We start from the raw sequence: 18,119 nt of genomic DNA, 5'->3' as shown, positions 1-18,119 counted from the left end.
CATAAATTGAAAAAAAAAAAAGAGGGGCCAAATGTATTTCCAGCAGGTTATTGAGACAAGCTCTCAAATGACAGCTGTTCTAAATAAAAAAGGAGAAAACAACAAAAAGACCAGTCAACAATGTAGAAACTTTCTCGATAGGTCCATTTCCTTCATAGCTCAATACAATAATTGCACCATTTGTCCTTGTAACAGACACACTTAATGTTTCCTTAGATCCATAATTTGATGTATTTCCCGATCCTTCACCACGATCACCTGATGCCTTACTTGAGCCTTCTTTCAAATCGTTTTCATTGTTGTGCGTCTCTAAACCTAATTCATAACCTGATCCATCGCCCGATTCGTTACTTGATTTATCTCCCAATCCAATCATGCCAGCTCCATTTTTTTCTTCGGATGCATTTCCTGATTCACCACCATATTCGTTGCTTGCTTGCTTGTCAGGTTCTTCTTGAATTCTATCGCTGGAATTATTTTCATCGTTACCGGATCTATTCCCAGATGCATTTGCTCTATTTCCTCCATCTTCATCATCATTGTCATTCCCATTGTTGGTTGAAGGAGTAAATGAAGAACTAGGTAGTTGTGTGTTAGTTGTTACAGAAACCAAGCTAATAGAACTGGTGGGGGTGATAGTCCCTGATGAAGTTGGCGTGGTTCCCATTGTGATATCACTTCCATAGCAGGTTTGCACAGATGTTGCAGAAGACCTTTGTTCAGTTCCATTTTGAGTTTCTATAGCACTTGAAGTAGTGTACGATACTTCTACGTTCACGTTTCCAGTTTCAATGTTACTTCTGGTAGTAGACGATGCGTCCTTGTTTTCATGGCCAGTTTCGGCAAAACTTGATGTAGTAGAAGATTCCTGGCCGCCACTTCTGACACCTACCGTGGTACTTTTACTGTCCGACGTAATACCTAATGATGTACTTTCTGATTCACTGAATGAAGGTGTCACGTCGATAGCAGATTTTGTAGATCGTTCTTCAATGTAAGTAGTTGTGGGTTCTAAAATGGGTGGAATGGAAGATTCTTGTATGAGACTTGTACCATTTCGGTAAGCTGGAGTTGTCGAGGACAATGATTGATCATTTAGTGTAGCTTGTGTCTGAGACAAAAAACCTGAGTTGGAAGAGCTTGATTGTGCTTCTGTACTTGAGGTGATGGCTAATGAGGTTGGTTTCTTTGATGAGCTTGATGGTAAACTACTTGATACAGCCTCCAATGAACTCGGGGGAAATTCACTACTTGACGCTGTCTCAAGCAAGGTAGATGTTTTTAAGTTTATTGGCTTTGAAGAGGTTGAATTCTCTGAGCTCAAGGTCTGCTTTAGGCTTAATGATGGTTTTGATGAGTTTGCTGGTGCGAATGAAGATGCGGGTGACAGTGAAACTGATGGTACCAATGAAATTGCGGCCGCTAATGAACGTGGTGGTACCAGTGAAACTGAGATCGCTAATGAACGGGTTGGTATCCAAGAGCTAGGCTCTGATAAGCTTGGTGGTTCCGATGCGCTTGGTGGTTCCGATGCGCTTGGTGGTTCCGATGCGCTTGGTGGTTCCGATGCGCTTGAAGGTTCCGATGCGCTTGGTGGTTCCGATGCGCTTGAAGGTTCCGATGCGCTTGGTGGTTCCGATGCGCTTGAAGGTTCTGAACTTGAGGGTGATTCTGATGAGTTTGGTGGTTCACTTGAGCTTGGTATTTCTGAACTAAATTTCAGTTCTGATGAACTTTGTGGTTCACTTGAGCTTGGTGGTTCTGAACTTCGTGGTTCACTTGAGATTAGTAGTTCCGAACTAGATTCCTGTTCTGATGAGCTTGGTAGCTCGCTTGAGCTTGGTGGCTCGCTTGAGCTAGTAGGAGTAATTGGGTCCCATTCAAGGACTGTGGCCGTTTCACCAGGCGTGGCAGTGATTGTCGTAGTCCATGTCGAGTATCCAGTGTAACTTGAGGTAACCGTAGTTGTTGGTATTGGCACTTCGACAAGGATTGTTTTCGTGTTACCTGGTTCAGTGTTGAAAGGCAATGTAGTCACAGCAGTAGTTGATCCGAGCCATGTAGATGTAGTAACAACGACCTCATTACCATTAGCACCAGCTTCGTTATTTCTATATTCTGCCCAAGTCACTGACAAGGACCTGTCAGTAGTGGTGAGCAGACCTGCACATTGAAATCTATTTGTATAAGTTGTGCGTAATACTTGACCTACTGGACGCGAAATTAAAATATCGATAAAAGGTCTATAACCAGCGGGAATGTTGTCGTAATTGATTGTATATGATTGGCCATTACAGCGGGATGTAGCTAAAATAGTCTCTACCACCTCTGGTAAGAACCACTCATTCAAATTGTTTGTGATCGCTGAGTGAATACTAGAACAATCAAAGGTTCCCCCTACGGTTGTGATTCCCAACGTTCCCCTTCTGTAACCATTTGGACACGTGCCTCCCAATAAGTATAATTGCTGCTTGTTCAAGGTTGGAACAAGGCGGTTGCTGTATACGATATCTTCGGTTGAGCCTGTATTGGTATTGGAACCACCTTGGAAATTGGCAATTACGGTTAACTTTTTATCACCATCAGTAAAAGTTACTTCATTAGTACCTGGTGTGAAACATTTTGAGTTTTGCAAATCAACTGCACCAGCAGACCCACCAACATTGAATGTGAAAGGGAATCTAACAGTACCAGTAGCATCAGTGCTATCTTTAACATTATCGCTGGCAGTACATTTCAATTGTGAATATGCAACGACTAAATCACCTGGAGCAAATTGGCATGTGGCATACACGGTGCCGCCTACTTTCAAATCAACAGTCTTTTGAGAGGTGGTAAACTTGAATACACATGGCATGTTCAATGTGAATGTATCACCTGGTTTGACATTGGAACCTAATATGTGCCAAGACAATTGTGCAATCCAACTTGGAGCTGCTGGTGTTCTGTACCTATAGTTTGCTCCATTCTGCCAAGTTAAACTGTCAAAGCTTTGGAAAACATTGCTAATATCAGTTGCTTGAACGAAGGTTGTAAGCACAAAGGCAATAAACGCGGAGGCAAATGATAATTGTTTAATCATTGGATTTGTGGTTATAAGAATTGTTGCAGTATACTAAAGTGAACCCAATAAAATGGGAAGATTTGAATCCCAATTTATATTCAAGTTTCGGAATAAGACCATATTGAGTTTCCTTCCGAAAAAGGGGGTTTTGCATTTCAATTTTCTGTTTTCCATGAAATGTTTTCACCATATTTCATGAAAAAGAAAATATATTGGTTTTGATTATGTACTCGGTTGCGAATGTTTCTTTGGTCCGCAGAAAGGTATGTCGGTTTTCATTTTGTGTTTGAAAGAAAATTTTAGCTTCTGAAACATTATTGAAGACAATGCCGTAAAGGAGGTGAGTTGTAAATAAAGCATTTGCATAGAAGGCGTGTTAGCGTGGAGATGAAATGTTTTAGCTTTATACAACGGATAGACCTCTCATTATAGAGGGCATCTAACGTCGCTGCTCACAACAAAAATAAAACATTTTCAAATACGAGAAGGAAACGAATAGAGATTTCTTTCGGAGAGAAAACTATAATGGAAGTTGACGAAGTCAATAATTCTGTAGTTTACACTGGAAGTGGCCAAAATATGTAAATATTATGCGCGCTTAAAGTTTTGTTCTATTTTCAATGCTTTCCATACTCACAATTATTACTTTACGAACATTTTGGAACAATAGTCGACCTTCCAATCGCTCGGCTACAGAAGAATTAGGAATGTGCATTATGTACAAAAGTGTAGTCTCTTCATTTCAAAGGTGCTACTTTAAAGTCAAATGGGGTTGTGATTTACCATTGCTCAGGCTAGTATAGGTTACAAACAGTTTTGCACTTACGAGAATTTTTAGCTATAAAGGTTCTTTTGTTGTCCCGTTTTTCGCCAAATTTACGAAAGTATCACAAAACTGTAAGAGAACATTTCTGATTTTGGTTTTGTGTTTCACTTGGCAAAATAAAAGCTTCTTTTTCTTCATTCAGGGTTGAACGTTGCAATAGGAGCAGGGTCTGTGAAGGTAGGATTGGAAAGACAAACATTACCAGGCTAGTAGTGAGCAATTCCAATTTACTTTGGGTGAGATAATTAAGTTAAGGGGATGTCGTCCTGTAAATGACAGAGGCTAATGCAAAATTGAGAAAGCTGCGATAGTGTGGAGGACTAATCTTAAAAATCAAACAACGCAGCACGAAACGGGAAAGCCAAAAATAGCAACAGCCGAAGTTGTGAAATTAGAAAGTTTCGGGTGAACGTAATATTTTGTTGCGGGAAGCGATTTGCAAATTCCTTTTTGAGAACGGTTGTAAAGGTATCCTGTGATTCGAACCTTCAAAGACTTTAATAGTCGTGGCTACACATCAAGAAGGGAGCAATATAGAGTTATGCACATTGCTGCTGCTGCAAAAGTTGTTGTTGGGTAATGACTTGGACAAAGCAGTGTACATTCCTCTTTTGTTTTACGTGCAATTTAGGGAACGAACACAAGAAAATACAAACTTTATAATAAAGTACGGGAAGAACAAGATTTTCTTTGCGAACGAATAGGGGTTTGGAGACAAGTTACATCTTTTGAAAGAATCAGCATTTTAAAAACAATTGCCTGTTATATTCTTACACTAGATAAGGCGGTACGTATCGAGATGGTGATACTCAATGAGGATGTTCGTAAGATGTGGAAAAATAGGAAAGAATGTAGCTAGAGATGCAAAGTACGAAGTAGCTTCTTAAACATTGAAGCTCCGAATGACAAAAGAAACTCACAACATTCACGTTGTCGAGTGAAGTGATGTGCGGTGACTGCACAAAAGCATAATCCTGCAAATGAGCTCTATTATAGTGCATGCATTATAATTTGAAACTTTTTAGACTCCGCATATACAATTCGCCTAAAATTTAACATGTTAGTACGTTTCATTGATAAGTGCAAAGTTAGCAATATGCAATCCCAATGTTGAATGCTGAGAGTGTGTGTTGCATCTTCAATAATCTTGTCACCCAGTTCAAAGAATGCCCTATCCACCCAACTCTTACGACTGAAGCCCGAAAAATTACACTAATTATAATATTATTTTCTATGCGTTAGACGACAAAAAGTGTTTTCTTTCTGGCGGTTCCAGAACTAGAATTTCTGTAGAAAAATCCCCTTCCTCGAAATGATATTATATTTGCATAAGAGAAGCTTTTTCAATGCTTTACACAATGGTAAGAAATAGAATCAAAATTTAATCACTGCATTCACCATTTGCGAAGTCAAAGAGTATGACTTTTGAATCATACGAACACTATCTTCCATCGTCCTATCTTTACAACAATGACAGCACGATGCGGCTCATTTGCGCGCTTTGCGAATGAATGAAAATGAATGTGGCGTCTTTATCGTGGAGCTTAATAATCGGGTTTCTTATTGACTTTTGGAAATACACTCAAGTTTCGGTTAATTGGGAGCAGTGAAACGCATTCTGATGCTCGTTACGTACTTGGTCAATATTAGAAACGTTTCGTTTCGTTTGAATAATGATACAAAGTACAAATTTTGAATACCAATACTTTCCCCAATTCATTGTTTAACACACTACACGCAGTGCCTACTGGCTTTTGTTTCTGCTACAACGTTGTTCTAATATGTACCATCTCTGTATCGTTATATATCTCGTTCCACAAGACACCTTCACTAGCTCTAATATCGTACATCAAAGATAAACTACACCCTCCTCAGTGAACAATATCCAAATCATCATTACTCTTGTGTTGTTTGCTTGCTATCCTAACTCGTACCTTCATCAAAATGTCCTGCTTCAAATTATTCATCAGCAATTGATTATCACAACCGGAAATGGGGCATTCAATAACACCATTAGGATGTTGTTGAATTTGTTGACGAATACTCAGCGACTCAAAAGTATGACCGCAAGAACCCATAACTGGACTAGCAAATGTGTTCAATGTTAGGGGATCCTTTAAGGATATGGTACCACCACTGATACCTACATCTTCTTCATCATCAGCAGTCACATCTGGTACTGGCTCTTCTGGGTGCTTAAGCACAAACAAAATGCTTCTCAATAATTGATAAAATTCATCTGATTTCAAATGATTTTCAACCTCGGTGGTGGATGTTATAGCTTGTGGTTGTGACATTAATTCTTCATAGCTTGGCTTTTCCATTGAATGATACGAGTCAAGTGTCTCCAAGGTTAATGGCTGTGACTTGTTCAAGTAGTTGGTAATCCTATCATCAGACGCAACCGATTCAAATTTTTTCAAATTACATCGTGATTCCAATAATTGTTTATATCCAATAGCAAAGTTGTTTAGCGTCTGTTCGTCAAAATCCAATGTACCATTTTCAAGTATGTAGTGAATGTAACTCTTTGTAGTTGAACGATGTTGATTTATTGCTGGTGTTGTCAAGTCGTTTGCAGTAACACGAAATACTCTTTCGAAATCACGGCGAAGGTTGGGGCTCAATGGGACATATGCAGGTAAAGATAAGTTATTGGGTAAAAATTTATCTACCTCCGTTGATTCTGAGGATTCTCTAGTATCCTGTGACATGGAGGGGGAAGCTTATGTCTGTTTGCATGGGCTAAATTGTAGAGAACCCAAAAACGCGTCAAGCAGGAGGAGAAAGTTTTAGTGGAATTTGCACGTGTATTGAGCGTGATATGCACATGACTTGGTACTTTCCCATTTGGGAAAGACAAAAAAATTAAAACTTGTCTGCATAAAATAATCAGCTAGTATGACCAAATGTTGATATCATAAAATTTGAAAGTTTTAGTATTCGAGTGTTTCCGTGTATTGCTTTTATCTTTTTGAGCATCTTTTGTTAGGGTACCTTAGGTTTAAAACGCTTCTAGAATGAGTTGTAGGTACTTAAACGATTAGCACGATGTCCAGATTTTTGCCCCAAAAATCACCAGTTGTGCGAAGGTGTCCAAGTGATATATTTGCCATTAGAGTGCTTAAAATGCTTGTAACAATTTATTTGAAAATAACCCTGATGATAGTGTTCTATTAAATACTTATTGATTTGTTTACGAGGTTTCTATTTTGCATCAATTTGGTGCCAAAAAGAGAGATAACGACGTTCATCTTGAAACAAACGAATTTAAACTTGCGAGAGCATTTTAAAACCTGGTTATAGCTCTAATGTATAAAGTTTACTCTTCTATGATTCAATATTTGGCCTATCTTCTCTTTGTTTTCATACAAATATGTATAACATGAAGGAAATTCAGAAGGTAGCAGCAAGGTCAAAGAAAGAAAATAATGTTCCAATCAATTTGCGAGGAATTATTTTAACAAAAGATAATTAAGAAAAACCAAGAGCCGAACACAAGCTTTCTTGGGCGGCTTATACGTCAAAAAAAAAGAATACTTGGGGGGACGACACAGGTTACATTTTTTGAGACATTGTCGAAGGGGTTACTAAGTAATTGATGGATCCTGTTGAGTAAGAGTCGTGCAAAAGTAGAGAGGCGATGTTGCTCTTCAACACAGCCCACATTACAAAATTGTGCAAACAGATGGAGAACAATAGACTCGAAAAATTTCAGGGGCACACGCACACGCATGAGCATTGTTAAACTGGTTCTTACAAAACACACGGCATTGTCATCACTTGTGTGTGTGTGTGTGTGTGTACATACAGGATAGAGACAAGTTAGTCGACGACAAGGTACACAATGCATTCAATCGAGGCTTGTTCCATTGGCATTTAGAATACGAAAAAAAGGAGACTTTAATTGTCACGAACTCGACGGAAACAAAAAACAAGTCGAAGAAGAAGTTAAAAAGAGACAATCACAACTACACGCAGTCATACCCTTCCTCCTTATACCTCTGTCTCATATCTGATCAAGTGCGTGTGGGGGAGGTAAAGAAGTAAACAATTTGTTTTGCTTTTGTTCATAGTTGTAAGTTTGTGCAACAACAACAAGAAAAATAAATAAAAAAATATTGTGATCCGAATCTTCCCCCTTTTTTAACAAACTTTTACAAAAGTTTGTTTATAGAATATAGGAAAAAGACAAAATGGTACAGTGTATGGTAGTAACACAAGCAAGGTATCTTAGTAGAGCTGTGAATATTTATTGATATAATGTACCTCTACAACATAAGCCTCTTTTGTTGCATATATATATATATATATATGTGTGTGTGTATGTGTGCTTTACTCAATTTGTCTATATTTGGTACGTTTACGGAACAATTGAAAACAAAACAAAACCAACCAACAAAAATAACAATAGACAAAAAATACATAGTTAGGTACATCTTCTTCTTTGTTTGCTCTGCTAAAAAGTTAAAAAAAAAGCTCGAAAATACCATTTGAACAAGATAACTTATTTCATCCAGACTACAACCAGTTACTTCCTTCCTTTGCTGATATTCAAGGCTTTATACAGTTACAAACTGAGGGCTAACCACAGAAATCATTTTCTACAAATTTCCCTCGACAGGAACAAAATTTTATTGCAGCAGCTTCTCCAAAAAAATTAATATCGATTCTTGCAACCATAGTATAGCAACAAATCTTCAAACTTTATCATGTCTTACCAACGAGCAAGGGATCTAACGATGGGGGAGTTTACCACGAGGCCCACAATGCACGAGGAGGAAAATGGTAGTAGCAGTACTTCGCAAGATATCCCCGTTGACCCATTTGACGTTTCGCCCATTAGTGAACTGCCATTTGAACTTCGTCTGAATTATTCGCAAACTCCACTGCCACACGACCAATATGGCCGTCCTTTCGTTGTTAATGGAGACTATAGCGACAACTCGTACAATTATGTTAATTCATCCTCGTCGTCATCATCCATGGCTAATAATGTATTCAATAATCCACCCAGGCTGGGATCGAAACTAAATACAAAGTACCTGCAAAACCCCATCAGAAACGAAAACTTGTCAATTAACCAACCCCCAGCTTATGATCGATACCCTGTAATCAAAGATTCAGAAAATAACTCAATAACACTGTCACGTTCCAATCTGCAACTACCGCAAGCAGAAGGAGCACCTTTGGCAGACCACTTAAACCACAAATTCCATTCATCATCATACTCTCACGAATCTAACGGTGACAACACAAAGTACCCGGCAACATACAAGTTCACTGAGTTTAGTCCATTTGGTGGCTATCCAGCTTCTTCATTTCCATTAAGTATAGAAGAGAAAGAACCTGATGATGACTTGCATAATCCAAATCCTGTCAAGGATGCCGAATACGAAAAGAATAGGTTTTGGTACGATTTAAAACAAGGTGACAGGCGATCGTATTTGGGAATTTTTGGGTTTTTATTTCTTATTGCTGCAGCAGTCGCTGTTTTTGTCATCTTGCCAGTATTGACATATTCTGGTGTCACGGATCACAAAGTGGTTCCTGAAACATACGAGATTTTGACGCATTATTCGTATCCCATGTTGAGTGCCATAAGGACAACCTTGATTGATCCTGATACCCCCGGAGAAGCATTAACCCTAGAGTCCAAAAGTGGTGATAAGTGGCTGTTGGTTTTCAGTGATGAGTTTAATGCTGAAGGAAGAACGTTTTATGAAGGTGATGATCAATTTTTCACTGCTCCTGATTTGCACTACGATGCCACAAAGGATTTGGAATGGTACGATCCTGATGCAGTAACAACATCCAATGGTACGTTGGCTTTACGAATGGATGCGTTTAAAAACCACAATTTGTTTTATCGTTCTGGAATGGTGCAATCGTGGAACAAAATGTGCTTCACGCAGGGTCGTATTGAAATCTCGGCAAGATTACCTGATTACGGGTATGTTTCTGGACTATGGCCTGGGTTGTGGACGATGGGGAATCTTGGACGCCCTGGCTACTTGGCAACAACCGAAGGCGTTTGGCCATACTCATATGATTCATGTGATGCGGGCATCACGCCGAATCAATCATCTCCCGATGGTATTTCGTATTTACCAGGACAGCGTTTAAATAAATGTACTTGTCCAGGTGAATCACACCCAAATCGTGGAGTTGGAAGAGGTGCACCTGAAATTGATCTTATTGAGGCAGAGATAATGGTTGATAGCAAGAACATTAAACCAAATAATGGTGTAGCCTCACAATCATTACAATTGGCGCCAATGGATATCTGGTACATGCCCGACTACGATTTCATTGAGATTTATAATGATTCAGTAACCACTATGAACACATATGCTGGTGGTCCGTTCCAGCAGGCTTTTTCTGCCACCACCATGTTGAATAGGACATGGTACGAGAAAGGCAACGCTTATGAGCATAACTTCCAACGTTATGGTTACGAATATATTAATGATGACACTGATGGTTACTTGAGGTGGTTTGTCGGTCGTGATCCAACACTCACGGTTTACCCCACAGCTTTACATCCAAATGGTAACATAGGCTGGAGACAATTGTCAAAGGAGCCAATGTCTATCATTATGAACTTGGGAGTTTCAAACAATTGGGCTTATATCGACTGGGCAATGATTTCATTTCCAGCAACTTTTAGAATCGATTATGTCAGGATATACCAACCGCTGGATGCAATCAATACTGGATGTGACCCCGAAGACTACCCAACTTATGACTATATTGAACAACACTTGAATATTTATGAAAATGTAAACTTGACAAGTTTTGAAGATGGTGGGTACACATTCCCAAAGAATAGTCTCATTGGATGTTGAGTTGCCAGCAAATGATGGAGTTTGGCTTCGTTTATGGACGTTTTTTTTTTTTTTTTTTTATTCATTCATTTTGTTTCATAGAGTTTGTAATGATTTAATGGATTTGGATTTTTTCGGTAAATCTGTTTGGCAGTTGTGTTAGTAGTAATGTGTAGATGATGCATGCACTATTTGACGTATAAGGCTAAGTTTTTCACATGGCGATTTTGTGGATTTTGTCTCCAAATTATATTTTCTGTTGGGGTAAAGAGAGAAAGAAAAAATTGAAATGCGCAAGAGAGCCTAAAAAATGTTTGCGATATCCGGAATAGGAATAGGAACCATATTTCATTCATCGAAATTTGTACCCTCAACTACTGCATTAAAGCATATTTCCAAAAGAACCAGCCCTCAGCATTGCATCAACTAACAACTTTTCAAAAAAGTTTTAACAACTCCTCACATCTCTCAACGGTTTTAAATGAGTATACCTTCTTCATCGTGGTTTAACTTTTGGTCCAATAAGAATAATGGCACTGAGGGAAGCAACCAGGACCAAAATGTCCAAACAAAACAAATTGGAGCAGAAGAAGTGTCCGAGGAAAGCGTGGGAGCAAAAAGAAAACCAGTGGCAACTTTACAACCACGACAACTAACGTTGCGACAAAAGACATCAACCACTTCACTAGCCTCTAATAAAACATCAGGCGGTTGGCTAAACTGGAAAAGGGAACCGATAAGCCATCACCAAGCTGCATCGGAGAATGTCGAAGATATAAATGAAGATGAGGAACGTGATGATGGGAATGATGAGGAGATTGAACCGACAAGTAATAGCAACGACGAAGATGATGTTGCTGATGACAATGGTGATGAGATAGACGACCACGTGGCTGCCCCACGAAGAGGCATAAATTGGTTTTGGAATAGCAATTCAAAGAATAGTGCTAATGTAGCCAATGGTGATCAATCAGCAAAGAAAGACGAGGTGGAAGATAACAAGAAAGACGATAAAAGGGAGGGCGTGAAGGATGATGTCAAAGAGGACAAGAAAGAGGACAAGAAAGAGGACAAGAAAGAGGACAAGAAAGAGGACAAGAAAGAAGACAAGAAAGAAGAAAAGGTCAGCAAATCAAGTATTGAGACAAACACAATCTTGACTCCATCGATCCCCACTAGACAGGAGTTGACCAATGCTGCAAAAAAAGTACCCGACGAAGTTCAACAAGATGATGCCGTATTGTACAAACCACACGACAAAGCAGCCCAATTTAACCAAATCAATACTCACAAAAACGAAAACTTGAAAGAAAATGTCATTGTACCTAACTGGTCAACGTGCCTCCCCATAGCTTCTGAAGGACATGTGTTTCACAATTCTTCAACTTCAAATCCCAACAATTCCAATCAAACCATCAGAACAGATTTAAAAAACTGGAGACAATTCTTGACCCAAATATCAGCCAAGTTTGGCTTCACCAACCCTGCTGACGCAGAACAGGGGCCTGATAACAAAGCTGAAGAAAATGTGGGATTACTATACGAAAGATCATATAAGCTCTACGGCAAGTCTTTGGCAGTGCTACCACAATACAAACGTGCTTGCTTACCAAACTATAACAAGTATTATCATAGTACTGATGATCCAATTTCGCAGTATCAAGAGGATCAAGATGATCCTAATGCCATAACAATCACCAACGATGCTATGGGCAACCTCTTGATCAACAATAGGAACAGGAGAAGGGGCCCCGTGAACACAGAGGTTGTAAATCACAAGTCAGGTCCTTTGAAAAAGATTAAAAACATTTTAATCATCGGAGTGCATGGTTTCTTTCCAACGCGAATGATACGTCCAATTATTGGTGCACCCAAGGGTACTTCCTTGAAATTTGCCAATGAAGCAGAAAAAGCCGTCATTCGTTATTGTATTGATAACAATCTTATAGATGATGATCAGTCGAATGTTAGTATTCAAAAGATTGCTTTGGAGAAGGAAGGTAAAATTTTCGATCGGGTTCATTTTTTCACTGAAATCTTACAAAAATGGGAAAAGGAACTCAACAATGCTGATTTTATATTCATTGCATCACATTCACAAGGATGTGTAGTTTCGATCATTTTACTTGCCAGGTTAATTCGCATGGGGATTTTAAAGGACCCGATACATAAACGAATAGGATTACTTGGTATGGCTGGTATCAACAATGGCCCATTTTATGGAGCTGACAAGTCATTTTTCATGAAGGCTTATTCTGCCATTGAGCATGAGTCATTGAATGAATTGTTTGAGTTGACGAAATTTGACAGTTCTCAGTCTGTGGTGTACAGAGAATCAATACGAACCATTATCAATGTCAATGTGAAGATATGCTTCATTGGATCAATTAATGATCAACTAGTGCCATTATATTCGGCATTGGCCTCCCATGTATTTCATCCAAACATTTATCGTGCTTGCTATATCGATTATGCATCTTCGACACCAACGTTTATTGAGAAACTTGTATCCATTTGTTCGAATCTTTTGAATTTGGGGTATTTTGACAACAATGTCATCAAAGAGTTGAGCACATCCTTGGCTGGACCATTAACGGGTGGTGGACATTCGAAAATTTACAATGACGGTAAAGTATATGATTTGGGGATAAAATATTTTTTGGATACAGATGACTTGGTCATCCCTCATGATGGGAAGATAGACTACGACGATTTTGATAATAGCGAGTTACCAGTTTCTAATCAGGTTTACATCAAGGAGTTCAATGTGGGTAAAATTGGCACCAATCCGTATATTTTACCATGGTGTTTACGAGGATTGTTGTTCAACATTGAAAAGAATTGGCCCAGCAGAAACTATTTTATCAATGAGCACGATGGTTCCAAGGAGGAGACGAGTTTGACTAATGGGTTCACCGAAGTGCACGAACTATACGACACATTTGAACAATGGAAGCCAACGGCAAAGATCCATAAGGATTTGAAGTTTAGATTGAATGGGTTTAGAGCAAGTAAGTTATGATAATGGAATAGAAAGTTAGTTAAGTTAGTCGTGTAAATGATCAATTTTGACGTCTCTATAACTTTTCATTTTTTCTTTTCATCGAAAACCCGATGGTATCAGATTTACCCCATCTCACAATCGTTAGATATGTCCGATTACGAAGATGATGCATTTCGCGAGGTAGCGGACGCATACGAGGACTTTGATGCACCAGATCACTTTTCCGATAATGAATATGACGATCCAAACGGTGGTGATGCTCAAATAACCACTGATGATGGAAGACAAATCATCAATGGAGGTATTGGACCCGATGACGCTGCAGCTGGTGTCGCTGCAGCTAGTGCAGCTCAACAACAGAGGAAAAAGACAACCAAGGAACTAGCTATACCCAAAGACCAAAGAACTACTACCCCTTACATGACTAAATACGAGCGTGCGAGAATTTTGGGTACTAGAGCGTTGCAAATTTCATTGAATGCTCCAGTTTTGGTCGATATTGAAGGTGAGACTGATCCTTTGCAAATAGCCATGAAGGAGTTGTCGCAGAGAAAGATACCTTTGGTGATTAGAAGGTATTTGCCAGATGGATCATATGAAGATTGGGGATGTGATGAGTTGATTGTGGATCAGTAGATTGGTGGAGGAAACGTAGTGTGAGATTTATATACTATAGGTCGGTTAAAATAAATGATATTGAAGATCTCATTGCAATACGTAGTGGTGATGAAGCACTTTTCAATCTTTGGCAAGTGATTTCGTCTAGCGAATGGAGCTAGTCTATTGTTCATATTGTAGCTCATAACAACCGGAGAGAAAATGGTCATTCAAAATATCTATAAATAGCGAAAAGCAAGGAAACAACCAAAGAGAATTTGGTCTTTGATTTGTCAGGCGCTTTTCCGAACCCAAATCCTATTGTTTTCTTCTGCGTCCTCTGTTGTCATAACTCATTGCGAGAAATTTTCAATTTTGTGCCGTACGAGAGTTGCAGCCGACCTATTTCGTTACACGAACAATACACAATTCAATTTTTGGGAATCAATTGGGTTCAGTTTTCTTTCTTGAAAATTGCATCAAGAACAAATTAGACCCCAGAGATGACTTTGCTATGCAATTGCTTAAGTTTGTGTCTTTTTTTTGTTTCCGTGCTTGGCAGAAACTTCACAGTACTCACTAATGACAGCGGTGCCATTTGCCGTCGAGTTCAAGCAAAACCCAATAATGACGGCTCATATGTCAAACTTCTTGTAAATGAAATTATAGCTGACTACAAAATCCCTGGTTTGATATTCAATTATGATGATATCGTCAACTTTGCATCGGTTCCTATATTTGAGAATTTCACTAATTTATACCCTCAAAACAAGACGGAGTTGTACCTCAAGATGTTGAACGATGAAGGTCAATTCATAACCGACACCGTTGAGGGGCATTCTCTTGACTCACTTAATTTCTGGAGTGGGATCATAGATAAAGAGATTATATTTCCTGTGGTAGATTCCGGAATGTATTGTGTCTATATTGCACCAGACCCTGTCAATGTTCCAAATTTTGTGTTGCCAGTACATTTTAAAAAGTATTACGGAAATCTAAACTACGCCGGCTACTTGTATTATAACAGTTTGAAGTGGATGTTGGTACTTTTGGTGGGTATATTTGCTGCATTGATGAAGCTTACAAAGACTAAGGATGCAAAAGGCTCACAAAATTTGAGTTCTGTTAAAGCCATCACGAATACGGTTGTACTCTTAACTTTAATCCCATTTACTGTGGAGTATACAATCTACTTTATTCAATTATACCTGCAAAACTACTTGATTGAACCGTACAAATCGGTTTCGATCATGGCCATTTTACCATTCATTTCGGAACTCGCCACGAATATCCATCAAGCTGTTGACCAGTACGTAGCTCTTCTTTTTGCAATGGGACTTGGTGTCGTTTACTACTACAATGATGATTCACAAAGTTATAGGAAATTCCCGCGTGATTGGTTTCTAAAGACGACTGTGTTGTTCGCGGTGAATCTCTCTATAATGATTATCGGAATGATTTGCATCCAATCACCAGGCACTATCCCTTTAGTTTGGACCACAATTGCGACAGAAAGTTTTGCCGATATCTTGAATGGTGTGAATCTCTTACTTGACTTTATTTGGATCTTGTTGTCCATAGTGTTTTACTTCAAGACTAAGAAGCGATTGACGGCAATTCCACCTAACCCTGACATAGGATCATCAGATAAAGTCGTTTCCGCATTTAAGAAATCAACTTTGGTGATCTGGATTATGCCCTTGCTTATACATGGTCTCGGTGCAGCGGTCGGGGGCTCTTGGCTCATATCCAATATATTCAAGGAACTAGATCATATGCCAACCCAGTCTGCAGATACTCAAGCAAGATATGGATCAATACTTCTGATGCAATCAGTAGAGAGAGCACAATTATTAAATGTACAACTTACCCATTGGTCAGGTTGGTTAAACACATTCCTCACCATTGGTTTAGTGGTTCTCATATGGGTTCGCAGTAGCAATAAAGCAGCATTGGATGAAAAGAATAAATAGTGCTATGCAGGATTGATCTTGCCATATGGCGCAATTTCTGAAGACAGTAAGTGACGAATGTTCGTGCCGTGCCACAAGAAAAAAATTAAATCCGATAATTTGCCTCTCTCTCCCTCCCTCTTTCCTTAAAACCCATCTGATTTTTTATCTTGCGCTTTTTCTTTCATACAACACAACTGTTTATCCCACCAGACCAAACTTCATCAAAAGGAAACGCAATCCATAATCAATATGACCAATTTGATGTTTCACAAGATCAGTATTGTATTATTGTTGGCATTCTCCAGTGTCGTTGCCGCTATTGAGCAACCAACGGTTTTAACTTACAAACAAGGAGTGTTTTGTAGCCCAGTCCAAAGAACGAAAAACATTGACAAAGCGTATGTCGAACTACGTGCCAATAAGGATGTTATCGATAAAAAGATTCCCGGTTTGATTTTCCATTATCCTGACATTGTCAATTTCTCATCAGTGCCAATTTTGGAAGAATTTACTCAATTATATCCCAACAATAAGGACCATTTGTACAAGAAGATGTTGAATGATGAGGGAAAGTTCGAGTTGGATGCTGCGAAAGGGTACTCAGTTGATGACCTGAAGTATTGGAGTGGAGTTATCGACAAAGATGTCAAATTTGCCATCCCAACCTCGGGGATTTATTGTGTTTATATTGCACCCGATCAGGAGAAGAAGACTGATTTCAAACTACCTGTTGTGTTTAAAAATTACTACGGAAACTTAAACTATGTCGAGTATTTGATCTACTCACAATTAAAGTATGTCATTGCTCTTGCAGTCGTTTTGTTTGCTGCTTTGTTCAACTACATATTGAGGTTCAAGGTTGGCAAAGATTTCCAAAATATGGATTCGATTTCGGTTATATCCAAGACAATCATCCTTTTGATATTGGCTCCATTCATTGTTGTGTACGTTTTCGATTGGTTTGTCCTACTCCTAAGAAACAATTTTGAAAGATCTGATCAAAAGTCATTTATCTTGTCTGTATTAAGATTCTTTTCCCAATTCGGTGATGGTTTGTACAATTCATTCACTTCCTATGCCATTTTGTTATTTTCAATGGGATTTGGCGTCATTTATTACTATAATGGCAACTCACAACACTATAGACTCTTCCCACAAGAGTCGATGAAAAAGATTACAGCTTTTTTTTTTGTCAACATTGTAGTCTTGTTGTTGTATTTTCTTAGTTTGCAAGGAACATCCGATAACTACTTGGTTGGAGTGCAACAAAATGCATATGGTGGGAAATTCATTGTACTCATGGGTGCCTTAACTTCATTGTTTAGTGTGAGCTATTTTGTGTTGTCCATTATCTTCTACTTCAAAACCAAAAAGACAATTGCTACATTTCCTCCTGCATCAGATGCAGAGTCAACTGACAAGACTGTATCTGCATTCAACAAGTCGTTCTTTGTCATTTTGGTGTTGCCCTTTATTACGGGATTCTTAGCTGCTATAATTGCTGGTGTTTTCATGGTAAAGGCAGCTGGAAATGTACCAGATTACCCACAACACACTGATCGTGACTTAATTTATCAATCAGCATTGACAATCTTGATGTATGAAAACTCATTCAAGGGAATTTTGTTGCCATTAGTGTGGTCCAGCTGGATATACTTTTTCTCGTTGATTATCTCAATCTTTTTCATTTGGATCAAGGATAACAATGGGTTGATTGTTGATCAAAATGCTAATGATCCAATTGAGTATGCTGATGTTCCAAATTTTGACATTTCTGATGGAGAAGATGAAGAAGATATACGTGTTTGATGCGGCGGTGAGTATCGTTTTTATACACTAGAGGCCA

At 38.8% G+C, this 18,119-nt stretch overlaps 7 protein-coding genes across 7 annotated transcripts; 5 read left to right on the top strand and 2 right to left on the bottom strand. All coding sequences in view use genetic code 12, as the record gives it.

Moving 5' to 3' along the window:
* Positions 1–79: 79 nt before the first annotated feature.
* CPAR2_404770 (uncharacterized protein) lies at positions 80–3,082 on the bottom strand (the record flags this gene model as incomplete). Its single annotated transcript, XM_036811394.1, has 1 exon — positions 80–3,082. The coding sequence occupies one exon, from the start codon at positions 3,080–3,082 to the stop codon at positions 80–82; it is 3,003 nt and encodes a 1,000-aa protein (XP_036667835.1).
* Positions 3,083–5,761: 2,679 nt separating this feature from the next.
* Positions 5,762–6,604, bottom strand: MMS21 (SUMO ligase; the record flags this gene model as incomplete). The annotated part of the gene is made up of 1 exon (XM_036811393.1): positions 5,762–6,604. One exon carries the CDS (start codon positions 6,602–6,604, stop codon positions 5,762–5,764), a length of 843 nt encoding a protein of 280 aa, XP_036667834.1.
* Positions 6,605–8,632: 2,028 nt separating this feature from the next.
* On the top strand, positions 8,633–10,738 carry CPAR2_404750 (SKN1/KRE6 family beta-glucan synthesis-associated protein; the record flags this gene model as incomplete). The annotated part of the gene is made up of 1 exon (XM_036811392.1): positions 8,633–10,738. One exon carries the CDS (start codon positions 8,633–8,635, stop codon positions 10,736–10,738), a length of 2,106 nt encoding a protein of 701 aa, XP_036667833.1.
* A 460-nt stretch (positions 10,739–11,198) lies between these two features.
* Positions 11,199–13,739, top strand: CPAR2_404740 (uncharacterized protein; the record flags this gene model as incomplete). The annotated part of the gene is made up of 1 exon (XM_036811391.1): positions 11,199–13,739. One exon carries the CDS (start codon positions 11,199–11,201, stop codon positions 13,737–13,739), a length of 2,541 nt encoding a protein of 846 aa, XP_036667832.1.
* Positions 13,740–13,868: 129 nt separating this feature from the next.
* Positions 13,869–14,357, top strand: RPO26 (DNA-directed RNA polymerase core subunit; the record flags this gene model as incomplete). The annotated part of the gene is made up of 1 exon (XM_036811389.1): positions 13,869–14,357. One exon carries the CDS (start codon positions 13,869–13,871, stop codon positions 14,355–14,357), a length of 489 nt encoding a protein of 162 aa, XP_036667831.1.
* A 464-nt stretch (positions 14,358–14,821) lies between these two features.
* CPAR2_404720 (uncharacterized protein) lies at positions 14,822–16,291 on the top strand (the record flags this gene model as incomplete). Its single annotated transcript, XM_036811388.1, has 1 exon — positions 14,822–16,291. One exon carries the CDS (start codon positions 14,822–14,824, stop codon positions 16,289–16,291), a length of 1,470 nt encoding a protein of 489 aa, XP_036667830.1.
* A 231-nt stretch (positions 16,292–16,522) lies between these two features.
* Positions 16,523–18,082, top strand: CPAR2_404710 (uncharacterized protein; the record flags this gene model as incomplete). The annotated part of the gene is made up of 1 exon (XM_036811387.1): positions 16,523–18,082. One exon carries the CDS (start codon positions 16,523–16,525, stop codon positions 18,080–18,082), a length of 1,560 nt encoding a protein of 519 aa, XP_036667829.1.
* Between the last annotated feature and the right edge of the window lie 37 nt (positions 18,083–18,119).

Source organism: Candida parapsilosis, contig 006372, assembly GCF_000182765.1.
Source record: "Candida parapsilosis strain CDC317 annotated contig 006372".
NCBI lineage: Eukaryota > Fungi > Ascomycota > Pichiomycetes > Serinales > Debaryomycetaceae > Lodderomyces > Lodderomyces parapsilosis.
Note: the sequence above shows the minus strand (reverse complement) of the source record. Positions and strands in the feature narration are given on the sequence as shown.